The sequence below is a fragment of the Scleropages formosus genome, chromosome 19 (assembly GCF_900964775.1).
Source record: "Scleropages formosus chromosome 19, fSclFor1.1, whole genome shotgun sequence".
In the NCBI taxonomy this organism is placed as follows: domain Eukaryota; kingdom Metazoa; phylum Chordata; class Actinopteri; order Osteoglossiformes; family Osteoglossidae; genus Scleropages; species Scleropages formosus.
In genome coordinates this window covers 6,728,662-6,746,443 of record NC_041824.1, presented here as the reverse complement: position 1 = coordinate 6,746,443, position 17,782 = coordinate 6,728,662, and the positions used below count along the sequence as shown (strand labels likewise).

At 41.5% G+C, this 17,782-nt stretch overlaps 1 protein-coding gene across 4 annotated transcripts in view; it reads left to right on the top strand.

The window, feature by feature from the left end:
* Window positions 1–13,310, top strand: part of nck1b (NCK adaptor protein 1b) — a 28,543-nt gene extending 15,233 nt beyond the window's left edge. For 3 of the 4 annotated variants that reach the window (XM_018740917.2, XM_018740918.2, XM_018740919.2), the window contains exons 4-5: window positions 11,358–12,073; window positions 12,650–13,310. In XM_018740917.2, the coding sequence (XP_018596433.1) occupies window positions 11,358–12,073; window positions 12,650–12,850 (917 nt within the window). In that variant the 3' untranslated portion in view covers window positions 12,851–13,310. Of the gene's footprint in view, window positions 1–1,261; window positions 1,591–11,357; window positions 12,074–12,649 lie in introns of those variants that run through there. The other variant, XM_018740920.2, reaches the window with a different exon arrangement.
* Window positions 13,311–17,782: the final 4,472 nt, after the last annotated feature.

The window sequence follows — 17,782 nt, the reverse complement described above, 5'->3', positions numbered from 1 at the left end:
GGATGGCCGTTTTTGTTCCAGCGAAATGCCGAGACCCACAGTAACTTATCGCTTAAAGATTTTCATGTTTAGTCTTAATATTTTGAATTTTTTATAGTATAGGAAATAATCGACTGCCATTGATTTTTATATAATTTTTTTTTTTTTTTTTTTTTAAATGTACTTATGTTGCTTCCAACTGTGGTTAGTTGAGATTCTTAGTGGGTAAGTTTTTTAATGTAGGAATCATGACAGCTGCATACTTTGTAGATTGAAGGACATATGAGGCAGTGAATAAAATAACTGCTCTGAGAAAATAACCATGTAACATTGTACTTAAGTCTGTTCTACGGGAAGGAAAGGTATACAGTTTTGTAAGGCATTGTAGCTTTTCTTTTTCTTCCTATTGTACATTGCCCTGTTAAGTTGAGGACCTCTGTCATATTTTAGTGTTTTGACTGGTATCTTTCTGGGAACAGGTTCCTTGAGTGGTAAATTGGAGCAGACTGATTCATTTCCTCTTGGCTTTCCATAATCCTCCGGATATCGCTTCCTTCTGCGTTCTGGTGTGTGATCTTGTGGGGTAAACTAATTTTTGTTCAAGATGTAGATGTTAATTATTCAGCATTGATTTCAGTTTCCAGCAGTTTTGAACATTTTAAAATGGAAGGAATTACAAACTTCACTCTCTTTGGATAAAAAAATGGGGGAGCAGGTAGCTTCTTTTATTAATGGAGGTGATCCCACCTCTTGCATTAGGACCATGAGCAAGGTATTTACCCTGAATTGCTGCAATTTTTAAAAAAAAAAAAAAAAAAAAAAAAAAAAATCCCCACAGTATAAATCATTAAATAGACTGGCATTTTAAGTTGCTTTAGAGAGAGATTTACATTGAACTGTCAGTTTTCTGTGCTCCACAGTAAAAATCCACATTATGGTTTACTTTATTAATGCTGGTCATTAGTAAACACAGAATTGAGAATTGACAAGATATTGTTTTGAGAGCCCCCCATTGTCTACAATCATCTAAAGGACTAGACTGCTATTCATCAAACAGTTATTTAAGTAAAGGATTACTGTATGAAATTTGAATTGCAATGCTGGTTACATAACTGATTTTCTAGAGGTAGGTAACTGCATTAGTTTATGATGTTTTAATAGCGTGTTAGAAAATTGGAACATGTTACACAAAGTAAAAATTGTGACGCTATAAACAGTTGTCATCTTCAAAGACAATTCGTGTTTGCTGAAATGATTTCTTTTGTTGGCTTTTTCACTTATTACATATAAGCAACAGTTTTAAGTTTATACAGCTGGAATGAAAGCACATGCAGTGACAGTGTAATTCAGCATTGTTCAAATGGGTGATGAAAGGACGCTGTTTTGTGAAGCGTCATTGAGAGACGTTTCCTTCTCCACTTGGGTCAGGAGTGTTAGTCGGCAGCTAGCTGTTAAAGCCAGCCCCTCTGTTCCCCGATTGGCTGGCTGCCGGTCACATGATTGGAGCACACCACTTATAGCTGTGCACTCTCAAATTCACATGGGACAGCTGTGCAGCTGCAGCCGGAGAATCCACAATGGACATGACAAACCTCTTCAAGCACTTCTTTCGTGAGTTTTCAGGCTGCCTCTTCTTTCTCTATTCTATATTCTTGAGGTGTTTAAGACTTTCATTACTGTAAATACTATTTCACAAATTTTATGGAAGAAAGATTTGATTATGGCTATGGTTTGCAAGTATGTCTGATATTTTGATTGGTTACTGAAAGTTAAATGTTATGAAGGCTTTAATTCCTGTTGTTGTGGAGCTAATAAATCCTTATGTTAAAGCCTTGTTGCATATAGATATACTTCATACACTACTGAAGTTTTTGTAACTTTCAGCCAGTACTGTTGAAGAATGGGAAAAGTTTCAAAAGTACCTAATCATATAATTACTTTATACTGATGGTATGAAGTATTTAATGAAATTGCTGTGTACTTGAACACTGGTCCTGTACCAATAGTAACTGACATTTTAGATGCATGTTTTTTTAATTTTATTTAGACTTCAGGTCTGAAGGACCAGATTTCATGAAAACTGTGTTTAAAATGGAGTTGTTTGGGTTTTTTTAGAATTTTTTTTTAAATGGTGTTTAGTGAGATACAAGGTTATTTCAGCTGTTGGGCAGACTCTGGGGAGGCTAAGTGTTTCAACTGTTTGTGTAAGATTTGAGAAACTGGAGCCATTTTCTTCAGTTTAAGGGATGTGCGGCATGGTTTTGGTCTACCTGTCTGGTTACGTGGCTGCTCCGTCTTGGGTAAGCAGGAAGGTGTAGAATGCATGGACTTTGTTGTCAAAAGATCTTTGCTGTGTGTGAATGACGAGAGTAATTGGCCTTCTCTTCTTGGGCATGTTTTGCCCTTGGTGAGGAAGTTTCTAATTAAAGCCAGATTTTCCTGTCCTGCCAAAAGAGCCTGGAAAAGGAGAATTGCTACCATGATTGTTGAATCATGTGTCCCCTGACGCTGACCACCTTTCCCTTTTCCCTCTGAGCTGGTTTATCACAGAATACTGGAAAGGCAGCAGCCTTTTTTTGGTTTGGCACAAAGTGACGGTTGGGGAATCATGATGTCTGAAGCAGACCTGGAAGATGTTTTCCTTGCAGTACTAAGTATCTGGATGTCTTCTGCTGTTTTGTTTTATGGCAGATTGTTCCCTTTTTCTTGCCCAAACACTTGACTGGAAAACACACAAGCCAGGTTATTGTGCAAGAGGAAATAATGGCTGTGCTTTGACGTACTGCCAACTGCCTCTTGCATCTTCATTCTGGAGAAGGACTCAGACCCCCCTTTTTTAAAGGCTCACACACCCAGTCTCAATATGACCTGGAATTCAACTGTGAATATTGTATGTTAATTCTGCCTACAGAGGGCACAATGGTTATTCTTTTAATTTGTCTATTCCTCCTAGACTTGAAATGATCACTTTAAACTCAGGCAAACTCAACTTGTGCAATGCAGTAGGCCTAATGTTTGAAACAATCTGTCATAGTTATTGAGCAAGGGGTCAGTCATTCGACTTGGATCAAAATGTCATTCAAGTGTTTGATAGCATTTCCAACTATTTTTAGTGTTAACACGTTTCAGGTTCTGCCAACAGTGACAAGTGTACTTGCTGTAAATGTTGCAGGCTCAAATCCTTGTGGAAACACTGCGGTGATATTGTTGAAGATAAGAACTTCATTAATGTCAAAAACTGCATGAGGCTACAGCAGTATACATAGCACTGTAGTGATAAAGGTAAGAGTAAATGTCACATTTAGACAAGTATGTAGATAAAAAGGAGTGCAGATGGCTCATTACAATATTCTGTAGCCTCAAAATATTTTGAGTAGACTAAAAATACATGAATACAGTATTGGATCAGTGAGACCTCATATTTTGATTCATTAGTTTAGTGTAAACTTTAATTTTCAGCAGAAAAGGCCACTTACCCCCACTAGATTGTCCAGAATTTCTGACGAATGGAGGATAAACAACAGGGCTTACGATGGGCTCCTCCACCAACTGGGATACTATCAATGTCATTGCTGTCTCAGGGTTACGGTTCACTGTTTAGGCTTCAGCTCTTTTGAATGGTCTGCTCACTTGTCAGCAGTGTGTATTTGTATACAGCTGGAAGTTTTACATTTATTCATTTAGCTGATGCTTTTCTGCAAAACGGCTTACAATTTTAAGGTTACAATTATTTACCCATTTAGACATCTGGGTAATTTTACTGCAGTAATTTAGGGTAAGTACCTTGCTAAGGAGTATTGCAGTAGAAGGTGGAATTTAAACCTGCAACCTCTGGGTCCAAAGGCAGTCACTTTAACCACTACGCTACCAGCAGTTTTGTATTGGATCACTTTGCAAATATTGAGTCACTTGTGTATATAAGAAACTATATGTGAAAACAATTAACTATAAGCAGGCACCTCTTTAAAATGTATTTATTTTGTAGTGTTAGTCATTTTGGGTGAGTACTGTGTATCATCTGTGGTGCCATGGGCTGCTGTGGGTAAGGCTTCTGGAGGATGCTGCTGCTATTAGACATTAACCACCTGTCATATTCCTCAAGGGTTTTTTCACCCCATCTTCTGCGTACATGATCTGGCAATGTTTTGTTGCTGCAGTAATCTGTGCCTTTCTACTTGTACTGAAGGAAAGGCTTGTTAGATGTTACACCAGAGTTATAATTGGAATACAGTATAGCAAGACTGGCATTTTTAGCATATTTCAGGCCATTCCTCATTTGAAAGAAACTTATGAGACTAATATGCAGTTTGTATACTTAAGGTCATTCCTTAAGCAACTTTTTTTAAAAAAAAAAAAAAAAAGCTCTCATCTTTGATTTTTCTTGTTAAATCAAATCTGCAATTTGTTTATTTTTGAAGTCAAGAACAGTATTCTGATACTCATGTTAATATTCCAGTTTGAAATGGTACAATCTGTTAGATTCTTGTTGTACACTGTGGCATGTGCCTTCTGTTCCTGTTACATTTTTAGCAATTCTGAATTGTTTTTTTCAGCTCTGTAACAGTAGGATGTTCTAGTATTTAGGAAGTGGCTAATCTCTGGCTGCCTTACTCGCATATTGTTGTAAAGGAAAAGCTTGATAAGGAAGCGGAGGGCATGTCTCTGCAAGACAATGAGCTCTCCACAAAAGGTAGCAAAACTATTCAGCTAGTATTTATTTTCTTTAGTACTGGAAATTGCCCTGCACTTCTTGACTGGGCATGTTATGCCCGTGTTTGACCATTAGGCCTGCTTTCAAACAGCCAGGATCATTTTTGTAAGTAGAGCAGTAAAAATGGAGAACTTAATGACTTCTTTCTTCTTCTTTCCTCCTCACAATGAGGCAACATTGCTTCCTTCCTGAACACCCACATTACAGATCATATATAGGGAAAATATGGTGAATGAACAGCCCTTGTGCAATACAGCCATTTTCATTTGAAGTGGTCCCCCCCCGATATATAGATTTAATCTGTCTTCTAGCAACATGCTGTAATATTGCATTTTTCCGTCAGCCAGTGTAGACATGAGAACTAATCTCTAGTAAACTGAATGAAAAGATCGCACTCAATACCTTTTGTATGGACTGCTGACCCATGGGGGTTTGAGACGCACACATATATACTGTGTGTGTGTGTGTGTGTGTGTGTGTGTGTGTGTGTGTGTGTGTGTGTGTGTGTGTGTGTGTGTGTGTAATATATATAATATAGATTTGATGGTTGAGTCCCCCACCCCCCAAAAAAAAAATCTCAAAGCAGGTTCATAGGTGTTGGCCTCTGGATTGGTGGTGATTCAGTGATATTTTATCAATGTTTATGTTCAGACCTCCATGCAAATAGGCAGTTTGTCTCCCATGCTTGCATGACTCATTGCCAACCCTGTACTTGAGAACTATTGAATTACATAGTGTTGTAAGTAACCAAAAGACAACTTTTGTCAGCCAAGCCACTTTTGTCCTGTGGTCAGTCTCTCTGCTGACACTGGGCTGATTATGCAGTGGAGTCATGTCTAACATACTTGATGGGATTTCTACCTGACTGAAAAACCTCAGCTGCAGAAAGGTGATGCCCTGTACTGCTTTCCTCATGATTTTTTCAGAAGCTGTGGAACCACATTTCAGTGATTTACATACTGGCTGTTAGTCTGGAAGTCAAATTCAGGTGGGTGGAATGGTGGTGCAGCAGGTATTGCAGATACCGCTCAGCTCCTGGGCTGCATGATGTGCTCAATTCCAACTCGGTCTGTGTGTAGTCTGCATGGTCTTCCATGCTTTATGAGTTTCCTGCCATATTCCAAAGGTGTTTCACATACATTGGTGGCTCTGAATTGCCTGGTATGTGTGCGCGTGCGCATGAGAGTGAGTGTTCTGCTGTATACTGTATATGGTTGAATAATTGTAGGATTTGTTTCTAATAAGTTTTCTTTGACCAAGATGTATTTACAGTTATGAATCTACATTTATTTATTTAGCAGATGCTTTTCTCCAAAGCGACTTCCAATGGATACTATGTAGTGTGAGCTAACACACCTTATTTACCAAGGTGACTTACACTGCTAGATACACTACCGTACAATGGGTCACTCATCCATACATCAGTGGAACACATTCTTTCTGTAAATACTAGTTAATAATCACTTAGTTTACTAGAAATATCAGTGCCCTTAACCACAACAGTACCTACTGCCCAAGTCTCATGCTCATCATAAATACAGAAACCATTAGAACTATGTGTATGTTCCATCCACATGACCCTGATGCCTGCCTGTATGCATATTTTACTAACTCCATGTTATCAAGGAGTCATGCAGTCATATCCAGCCTTGTCATTTTTTTTTTTTTTTTTCTGTGGCCTTGGACCTCGTGCTCCTGTTTGATGGTTTCACTGTAGCGTAGACATGGCTAAACTTTCCCTGTTTAGTTTGCGAGGTTCACGCTGCTTCTCGGTATTGTTTGTTTCATAGGGTTTCGAACCGAAGGAATTGTTAGCTGGTGCGACATTAATTATTAAACATGCAGATTCCCCGCCCTTCTCTCTTTAAATCTGATTTCTGTCTGGACAGGACAGATAAACGCCACTTGGATTTCCATTGAAATGAAAAGCCAAAATGGGCTAAACAAACCTGGGTGGAACAAAGCCAAACACCCAAATAAACTTCTGAGAGAGTGTTGCAAGAGAAATTGTGAAATGTATTTTTAACAATATTTTTCTTTAAATTGGCCATAATCATGTCATAAAATACATATTTCCCTTATTTGAACATTACCCTCTACTGTTCATCCAATACATATCATTTACATTTATTTAGCAAATGCTTTTCGCCAAAGCGATGTACATTTCATAAAATATTTAAAGAATGTTAATGTTTTATGGACTATTATGTCACAATTTCCTCACATACATTTTTATGGGAAATTTTGTAATGTATACCCTAAAAATTAAAAAAAATTCTTCATTGCAAGTATGCTTCTAGTTGTAGCAGCCCTTGGGGTTTCGCAACCTGTTCCATTGTTTGCTGGTTCATGAGGTTTGTCTAATCATACCACTGTTATGGCTTTAACTGCAGTACACTGCAGAAATAGGACAGTGCTTTTCCACAGCCTCATTTGTCCATTTGAAGTGATGTTGAAATTGTAACATCTGTATCTGTCTTTTTATAGTTTTTTGAAGGGGGGGGGGACCTTTCCCCTGTCAACACCGACCTGATGACATTTCCGTGAGATGACATTTCATTTTTGTTAGAATATGCAAATATAAAGATGTGATTTTTTTTTTTTTTTTTTTTTCTCCCCCCCTCTCCCCCCTCAAACTTAAGTAAAACACTGTGGAAACTAAACACATCAAACGATCTGGCAACTGATGGATTGACTTTGTGTGACATAGTGCTGGAGTCACAAGTGTGGGAACTGAAAAAGACATTAAATTGGCTGTGGTTGCTTGATTGACAGTTGTGCTTTCTATGAAGAGTCTTTGTGGTTTAGAGATTCTGTACTGGCTTTCTTTTGCTCATGTTCTTCCTCTTCACTTGCAACTACAAAGAGCTTCATACTGCAAGTCTCTAAAGTTGGCATTTTAAATTGTAAATAAGCTCTGTCAAGTGAGCTCACATTGAGAATGCTTCAGGACTGGAGAATTATCGGACTAGAACAGGAATGCTAATATTTTAAAGCTTAAGTTCAACTTTTGCTCTTTAAATGACATCTGCAAAAGCTGGTCTTGGAAAAAGTCAGAAGGAGGGTTCCATGTCTACAGCATTTCTTCTCTACTGCTGAATACATTTTATTTGTAAGATGCTTTTTACACTGTAGGGCTGAAACCTGTATTTTCAGAGTCCAGATTAGAACAGTATAAATGAATGAGGTGTTATCTTCATCTCTTCATGTTGTTGTATGAATGTAACTTTCATAAATTCTGTAAGTGATGCCTGGCCCTTCAGTTAGTCTGTGATTCCTTCTTTGTGTAAAGTATGTATATATGTCCCATGTTCACACAGGTTTCTGCCCTCAGTCCAATGGCTTGCTTTTCAGGTGAACTGGTGACTGAAACCCCCCTCCTCCTTTCTTTCCACATTGTTCTGGTGTATACATGGCTGAAAGGTTATAGGGAGTTCAGTGTAGCGTGTCTAGTGTTGTGCAGTACTTGACTCGCACCTTTATCCAAGGCAACTTTACATTACTCATTGTACGTCACTTAGGAGAAATCCATCACCACCTCCTTCTGGACATAAGTGTGTTCTTCCTGTAACATAACAGGTGGCATGGTGGCACAGTGAGTAGCACTGCTGTCTCAAAGCACCTGGGTGATGCAAGAGGATGTGGATTCGATCCCCACTCAGTCTGTGTGGATTTTGCATGTTCTCCCCATGTCTATCTGGGTTTCCTCCGGGTGCTCCAGTTTCCCCCCATGCTCCAAAGCCATGCTGTTCAGGTTCACCCATAGTGTGCGAGTGATAAGTGTGTGTTCCACTGATGTGTGAATGAGTGACCTATTATAAGTAGTGTATCCAGCAGTGTAAGTCACCTTGGTGAATAAGATGTGTGGGCTGGTAACACTACATAGTATTCATTGGAAGTTGCTTTGGAGGAAAGTGTATGGTAAATAAGTAAATGTAAACATTAAGCTGCATGTTGCGTGTAGGTTGGAATCCAGCTTTGGATGTGTAGCATTTGCATGTTTTATCCATGTTCATAGTCCAAAAATGTGGAAGAATGCACTGGTAAGCCACTTCAGCACCTTCTCTTAACCTGAAAACCACACCGTCATGTTGAATTTGACTCAACAGTTATGTGACCTATGCAAGTGCACCTCATAGCACTGGGCTCCCATCTTTACAATTTATTTAGCTGATGCTTTTCTTCAGTTACTTGTAGTTTCAAGCCACTTGCTACCCTTATGACCCTTGTGTGCCATCTGTAGGATGTGTCCAATGTATAGGGAGCACCCAGTTTCCCCACAATCACCAGAGGCCTGTTCTGCAAAGGACATGGTCTTTGTTTGAATGGTCTTTCTCACAGGAGAGTAAGCTCATACCCTCCTGCCCCTCAAAAACTAAATGGCACAAACCCGATGCCAGCATGATTCCTGCCCTGCTGCCAAGCCATGCACCCAGGAGACCTGACAACAGGGGTTCAATATATTCCAGTTATCCCTGCAAGTGCATCAGGATCTGGGCAGTGTTGACGAGTCCTTGGCTGTGGTGGCTGGACTCTGCTCTTAACCTCTCATCTTTCCTCTAGAGGGGCAAATAGAATGATGGGAAGATGAGGGACCAGGCTGTGCTGTTTGTTAGTCTGTTCTGAACTTGAGCTGGGGCAGGATTACACAGATACACACATCTGGAGCAATGAATGGTATCCTGTAGCTGGAAAAGCACTTCCTGGTTTTTCACTCTTTTACAGTTGCATAATTTTGTGAAGATGCACGTTATCCAGATTGTTTTCATTTATATCATGTGCCAACAGCTGTCTGCTCATTCCACAGGTAGGAATACTGCGATAATGAAACATTTGTGTATTGGAGGGTGCTTCATCTATTCTAGCTCTTTTGAGTAAAGTTTTATCAACGCTGTCTTCCCCTACATGCTGTTGTGATTTAATCTTTTTGTCGGATGACTATCCATGTACATGGGGATGATGCCATTTGCTGCAGAGGTAATATAAACTTTGCCTATTTGAAGGGTTTGGTGAAGAGATGTATAGTGACTGGGAGCTGTAAAATGTGCAGACACATTACTGTAGCTGATTTTTATGCATACTCATGACACAAAGAGAGGTGTGTCTGGACCAGCCTTCAACTGACGTGATGTCTGCCTGCTTGAGCCAGTACAGCGATACTAATTCCTACTGCTGTGAGAAATATGGCAGTTAAAAAAAAAAAAGTGGTGGGGGGAAAACGGTGTTACCCAGTCTTACAATTAAGTTTCAAGTTTATCGTCATAGGTACAAGTACTGTGTACAAGTATCATGAAATTCTTCTTGAATGCTTTTCCAGACTATGAACAAAAACAATAGATAATAGTGCACATAACAATGAGTAATGCTGATAATAACAGTACACAGCCAGAGAACTCAAAACATGAGAATGCTTAAAGTGACAGTGTAATGTGCTTGGAAGGAGCAGTCCAACTCTGTTTCCAAAAGGTGACACATTGGTGAGTGTTATACTCTTACAGCAGTGGGGTAAAAGCTGTTCCTGTACCTAGCAGCGTGGGTTTGAATAGACGTGAGCCGCTTTCCAGACGGCAGAAAAAAGAAAAGTGCCTGTGTGCGGTGACTGTGATCTTTCATGATGCGCGTCATCTTTGAGGCAGCATGTGGTGTGGGTGTCCTGACTGCTGGTAGCTGTGTGCTGATTTCTGAGCTTTTTTGATCACCCTCTGTAGGGCTTTCTTGTCCTGTATGGAGCAGCTGCCACACCAGGATGTAATGCACTCTGTGAGGACGGACTCCACAGCACACCTGTAGAAAGTAGTGAGGACTGTAGTGGGCATCCTGGCTTTTAGACACCTGAGGAAGTGGAGATGCTGATGGGCCTTTTTTCATGGTTGATGCTATGTGCTCAGAACATGTGAGTTTGGCAGTAAGGGTGACCCCTAGGAATCTGAAGCTGTTGACCCTCTCTACAACGTCCCCTCCTATGCAGATGGGTGCACGAACTGTATGCTGTTTCCTGAAATCAATCACCAGGTCCTTAGTTTTACTGACATTGAGAGACAGGTTGTTGTCCTGGCACCATTCTGCCAGGAGCCTCACCTCCTCTAGAGTCCAGTCCCTACACATACTCCTGTCTGTATTGCTCTCATTTGGGCATGTTGCATTTGTAGCCTACATGTTTGTTTATATTATGGTGAAGGGTGGGGTGTCTTTGGAAGAAATTGATCAAATTTGCCTGGGTGCATGATATGCCCCTACAACCTGAAATGGGAGAAGATGCCTGGGACAGTGTAGGAGCTGTGCAAATGTGTGAGCAGCCACTCCTCTCAAGCTCAGTGCCTGCTCTGTCCATCAGGGTTTTTCTGCAGAGAGCTGTTAGGAATTAAGGCTTCAGCACTTTCCTGGAGTATTGTGGACCATCTGTTTGGCTTTGACAGAGAATAGGACCTTTCCTTGCATATGTATCTGATGTGTCAGACTGACATTTCACTCATTACTCTTGTTATGAGTAGGTGGCTCATCTGAATTTGGGGGAGCAACTTCCAGCCTTTTTATGTGTATCAGTGTCTTTTCATGCTCATTCTGTGATTTGCTTCATCTTCTAGTAAAAGAGAAACTTCTTTGGTTGCCTCACAGCTTCTCTTAATCCACCAAATCCCATACTATTGGCTTCTACATGTGATTGCAGGAATTGGGAAGGTGAAGCGGAAGACAAGCAGCAGCACGGCCACAGGCGCAGATGCCGACTTCTACACGGACAATGGTGAGCGAGCCTATCAGCTCAGCCTGCCAGCTTTGGTCAAATTCAGCTACACAGCGGAACGCGAGGATGAACTGTCGCTGGTGAAAGGCACGCAGGTCATTGTCATGGAGAAGTGCAGTGACGGATGGTGGCGGGGCAGCTATGGCGGCCGCTCCGGCTGGTTTCCCTCCAACTACGTAACTGAGGACCCTGATGCCACAGCAGCCAGCGAGCCTGCTGGCTCACTTACAGAGAAGCTGGCAGCTGCAATGCGCAGCGCAGACCGCATGTTGGATGTGGTGCAGGCACTCTACCCCTTCAGCTCGGGCAACGAGGAGGAACTGAGCTTCGAGAAGGGAGAGGTCATGGACGTGGTGGAGAAGCCGGAAAATGACCCAGAATGGTGGAGGTGCCGTAAGGCCGATGGCCAACTGGGCCTCGTGCCTAAGAACTACGTGGCGGTGCTACAAGGGGACTTGCGCAGTTGCCAGGGCAATGTAGGCCCACCCCCACCTGACTGCGACTACATTGAACCCGCTGTAAATGGGAAGTTTGCTGGGCGGCAGTGGTACTACGGCAAAGTGACCCGGCACCAAGCCGAAGTGGCCTTGAATCAGAGGGGCGAAGACGGCGACTTCCTCATCAGGGACAGCGAGTCTTCGGTAAGTGCCTTGCTTGTTAGTTTTGCAAAACACACATGCATTTATAATAATTCACTACCGGATGTACTGCTCTGAAAAATTCTTGTTCCAACCATATGAGTCCTTAGGTGACAAATTACAGGTCTTTCATAATGGGAACAATGTAAATTTTATTTTTACAAACAAGATTGTATTTAAATTATAACCACTAAAGGGTTATACATTCTTGCATTTATATTTCTTTTTCTCCTTACAACTGAGTAAACAAAGTGCACCAGACACATGATTGTCAGAGCACTCTGTCCAACAGCCCTGTTTTTTCTGGAACAATTTACGCAGTTGAAATGATAGGAAATGATTATCCTGACAGATGATGTAGTGCAAATTTAGGGAACTCTTTAGACAAGTGTCTGTCTGGAGTTCAGCTCATTAAAGGTTTAGCTCACTTAAATGCTTTTAGCATTTTGCTAATCCTCATTTGGGGAGTACTTTCCCACCCTTGTACATGTCTATAACTGTGTCTCGTCTTGATCGTGATGATGATTATCTTAATGCCAATATATTGTAAACCTCGCTTTGCCTCCTTATGCCCCACAGCCCAACGACTTCTCCATTTCCTTGAAGGCACAGAGCAAGAACAAGCACTTCAAGGTGCAACTGAAGGAGGGTCTCTACTGCATTGGCCAGCGCAAGTTCAACTCCATGGAGGAGCTGGTGGAACACTACAAAAAGGCACCCATCTTCACAAGTGAGCAGGGAGAAAAACTGTACCTGGTCAAGGCCCTGTGCTCTTTGTGACCATGTCATAACTACAGTTGTGAGCTGCGGAAGGTATTGTTTCCAAAGTGGGACTGAACACGACAGTGGACTTGATGGAAGGGAAAGAACCCAAAAAGACTTTCCAGTTCATGTTTAGATATTTCAATTTATATTTACTTCTATGTATTATTAGCTCTGCTTAGTTTTGTTAATATATATTCTTTTTAAACCTTTTTTTTAATGTGACTTTTTTTTTTTTTTTTTTTTTTTTTTTTTTTAAATGTCCTGCAACATCGAAAAGTGACTTGAAGTCTTTTCATAAGCTGTGCCAAGTGTCTGTGAGAGTAGATGAGGGGAAGGAGACTGAAGTTTCACCAGACCCATTTACCCTTATGCTACAGTGTTACCACAACATAACCGACCACACATGCAACTATTTCTGCAGGACATGTTGTTCTCAGAATTGTGAAAAATGAAATAAAATATGAATACAAATAAATGGAGTATATTTACTGATGAGGCACTTTGACAAAACCTGGAATCATAGCTACTGATTACCAGAAGAGGAGGAGATGGACGATGGAGAGGAGGACCAGACAGAAGCATTTCAGCATGCAGGACAAGGCAGTTAGTCCTCCATAACAAAGTGCACAAACCATAAGTGACCCATTGGAGGGGAAAGGGCAGAAAGCTGCACGGTGTCACTTTGTTACACTGCAAATGTCTCTGGGGTTGTTGCCAAATCTTCCTTTTATGGGCGTGAGGGACTCTTAGCTGTCGTTGCACACTTAACGGATATTAAAATAGTACGTGTGGGTTTTTTAATTTTTTTTTTTTTAAATAAACTCACTGTTCCAACACAAGCAGGATGTTTACACACTAAGGTTATTCTCAGTTGTTGAACTTCCTGGACAGATCCTGCTCGTGGGCCTAGATCTGTGAAGGAAGCCATTCCGGGTTGCGTCCATCCACAGTGCAGGTGGAGGTGGTCAACAGTGTTTCAGTGGGATTGGGGTTCACACTGCCAGTGCTAGAACGTGCACTCTTCCCTTTGGACACAGACTGCTGTTCACACTTCCAGTGCATGGTGTGCATATGGCCTGTTCGTATCCAAATTGCCATTAACGTGTGTTACTGCTTGAGTTCACTGTAGTACAGCTAGCGCTTTCCATTAGCTTGGCTAAAGGTATCGGCTAATACCAAATTTTGTTGTAATGCCGTTCCTTGCCAAAGCTATTCTTTTTCGTGTGGTGGACCAACGCCCCGGCCGTGAACTGATGACTTTTTTTTTTCCAGACTCTCTCATACGCGCTGTGTGAACATGAGCGCTGGCTTGGCTGGGTGGAGTAAATGGGAAATCGTCTTCCTTTTCAAAAGCACTCCTACACCATCAGTAGGAAAAAGGGCAGAGAGACTGCAGAGTGTGGAAGGAAATCTGACTGGGGGCAGCAGGTGGTGTAGTAGTTAGAGATGCTGCCTTACACCACAAAGGTTGTGTTCAAACCCTTTTTGCTGAAAAGTGGCCTTGAGCAAGGAATTCACCCTGTATTGCTCCGGTAAAATGACCCACCTGTATAAATGAGAATCCTTTGTAAGCTGCTAGTATCTAAAGAGGATAAACCCTTGCAGTCACTGGTTTGATGAGCAGATGCTAAAAAGTAGATGCAGCAATAGTTGTTGCCCACCAACACCCCCCCCCCCCGAATGCACTTTATCTTAACCATGAAGATGATTTTATGTCTTCAGTGTTGATGAATTTACCCGTTTACTCCTTCAGTGCATTGCATCACTTCCTTGTGTGTACTTGTCAGTTGTGTGTCTCAACATCCAGTGTTTCTTTTTAAGTCACCCTTTGGTGTGAAGTCCACTTGTATTGATGAAAGTACATTTCATCGTTTCTGCTTCCCACACTTGTTACTGGAACAGACTGTTAGTCTACAGCTGTTCCAAGTAATGTAACGAGTTATGTGGTTAAAGCAGAAATCTGGGTCTTTTGCACACAGGACTGTTGTAATTTCCTAACAAGAAATTTAAGAGAAATCATTTTTCCTTACGTACTGTCTTTTGTAATGTTTTTTAAATGGGGGGGAAAAAAAAAATGAAGCAACCTGCTTGTTCAAGCGTGATTTCCCAGCACCTTCATCAGGGGCTTGTAGAGATGTTGACAGTTTTGGATTAAGCTGCTTACTGTGATTTTTCCCTCCCCCCCCTCCCCCAAACAGCTGGGTAACTTTTACGGTATCAGTTCAGGGTAAGTACATTTTTGTTGCCTTAAGGTCCCTTACACACCCAAGTTGTTTCTACAAATGACAAATTACACTACCACTAGGACGGCGTGACAATCGAAACCCTATAAATAAACCACGTTTGTTGCCGATGCTACAGGAATATTTCCTAGTCATTTCCACTGTGCATTTTGAAATCACCCCCCAAATCTACCCAACCCAGGAAAGTACCACACAAACACATTCAAATACAACTTTCAATATCCATTCCTACAAAGCGGCACCTGAATTTCTGGACTTTAAATCACAGGCTGGCCATGAAGGAACAATAATTCGTATTTGTACTACAGCAGCAATACAACACAATTAAGCAATAATACATTAGTATATAGTAATAATACTCCTGGAAGTTGAGAAATAGTGGCGACCTGCCCCCCGCCTTCTGTTTGTTTTACAGCTATAGTTGAATGTGTGTATAAACAATTTGGTAAAGTGCGCCCTTTGGTGGCAGGGTTGAGAAGTACATTTTGTCACCTGGGAATTATTCGTTTGAAATAAAAACTGGCTCCCATTACATGTATCTCTCTTCAAATACCATGACTTTAAGAGCCAGCAGAGGGAAGAATGGTAAGATACATGATCAGCTACCAGCAGTGAGACAAGACCTCTTGCTCACATAGTCGTTTTCAGGTCCCGAGATGCGGCTCCGCCCGTTTGCCCCGTTTAACAGACAGGCGGTGATGTGCTTTCACCACTAGGGGGCAGTGCACCAACACCGGCTCACTCCATGGCAGAATAGGGGGTCTCAGCAGGACAGACGATTATACTTTGAAGAATTGAAAAGAAGCAAAATGGAATCATTTTTACAGTGTAGCCTTATCAGCTGACCCCACTTCACCATATTCAGTCTGATTTACAGTGTATGGAGAAAGATGTCACCAGGTTTTTACTCAGTTTGTCCATATGGTGGCGCCAAACGTTTCCTATGAAGCCATGGCGTTGGAAACACTTTCTCCAAGAATAAAGCCTTGTCTATTTTGTTCATCACATCAGAAGTCTTTTTTTTTTTTTTTTTTTTTTCCCCTCTTCTCTCTCAACTCCCTCTGATGCAAAACCCTTCACCTGTGATCTTTCCATGACCACCATAAGGCATTAAGAGATTTCACAGGGAAAGATCTATTGTGGATAAAAGCAGCTCCCTACAGACCAGGCCCTGGTGCTGCAAAATGAAAAGATATCCTTTGCTTGGACAAGGGGCCTTTACCTTATTATATATCCCTTTTTACATGTGTATTAGACTTTGAACTGAAACTATAAATTTTTTTTGAAACGCTATGTGCTGCATAGTTTTGAAACACAAATGTGAACTATCCCCTAATTGGCCCAAAGTATGATTGACAAAATGAGCATAGCAGCATAATCAATCTATGCAGGTAGTGATCTGACACCTGCCCTCCTATAGGAATTAACACTAATTGATGCATAGGTAACCCCCCCCCCCGAAGCAGGCCTAAGTTGGCAAAACTAATACTTGTGGTTAGGTGTTAATAGACAACTAGTTTCACAGTTTGTTCATCCCACCGCTGTCTTGCTTTAATCTCCCTGGTAAAACATGGTGTGCAGCAAGGATCATTAAGTGCAAAAAGGAGCAGGAAGAGGGTCCTATCAAGCCCCCAATTGCCAGCTTTCATTCTCCGACATTCAGTTCAGAGCCAAATGAAATGTACAAACCAGTACCTCCTTCAGCCAGTTCGTAGCACGGGCTTTACGGAAGCAACCTGGAAATATTTGTATATATATATAGCAGAGCATCGTAACCGACGCATAATTTGGTCACCAATCCATCTAACATATCTCTGGACTGCAGGTGGAAACCAGAGCACCTGGAAGAAACCCATGCAAACATGGCAGGATGGTGAGGAGTCAGGGTTTTGCATGTACTCAGCAGTATCTCTCACAGATGTTTTTAGATGAATTCCCTCAAAGCCAGCAGAGAATTCAAACCAACAACAAAGACTCACAAGGATGCCCTTGTTTTTACCATGTTTATACCTGAAATGTCTCAGCACCCTGTAGATAAAGTAGCATTTCCTTTAAAGGATGTGCTGGATTGATGTCGCCATGGAAACCAGACAAGGACCAACATTCCACTGTCCTTCAATTTAGTGCATTCAATCATCTTACTGCAGCTGGTTAGAGTAAACAGCCTGTTTCACTATGGTATGAAACTATACACAGGTTTTTTGATGCCTTGTGTCACAAACATGTGGGCTTTGCTCAGCAGAGCCTTCGGGGAAACTGGCAGGAATGCAGTGGGCTGATTTCATTCTGCATCCGTGGCACCGGATATTGTTCGGATCAGCTGTTCTCTTCGCTCACCCCCCCCCTTCTAAAGCACCAGTATTGTCCTGGAGGCATCTGGATGGATCATGGGTCAAGGGGCCAAAATGGGGCTGCACAACCCCTCAAACACTGTACACAAATCACATTTCCTCATGAAACACCCTTAAGGGCACTAGAGGTGTAGAACATGTTAGCAAGCTTTGCTCCAGCAGTAAAGCTTAATTTTAATCCCCCTTCTACCAGGTCACCACACACACACACACACACACACACACACACACACACACACACACACACACACACACACACACACGTAAATATTCTATACATCCTCCTTGCAAGACTTCCCACCACAGATGGTCTGAACATAAAATAAATTGTATGTAGAACCTCCAGATTTAAC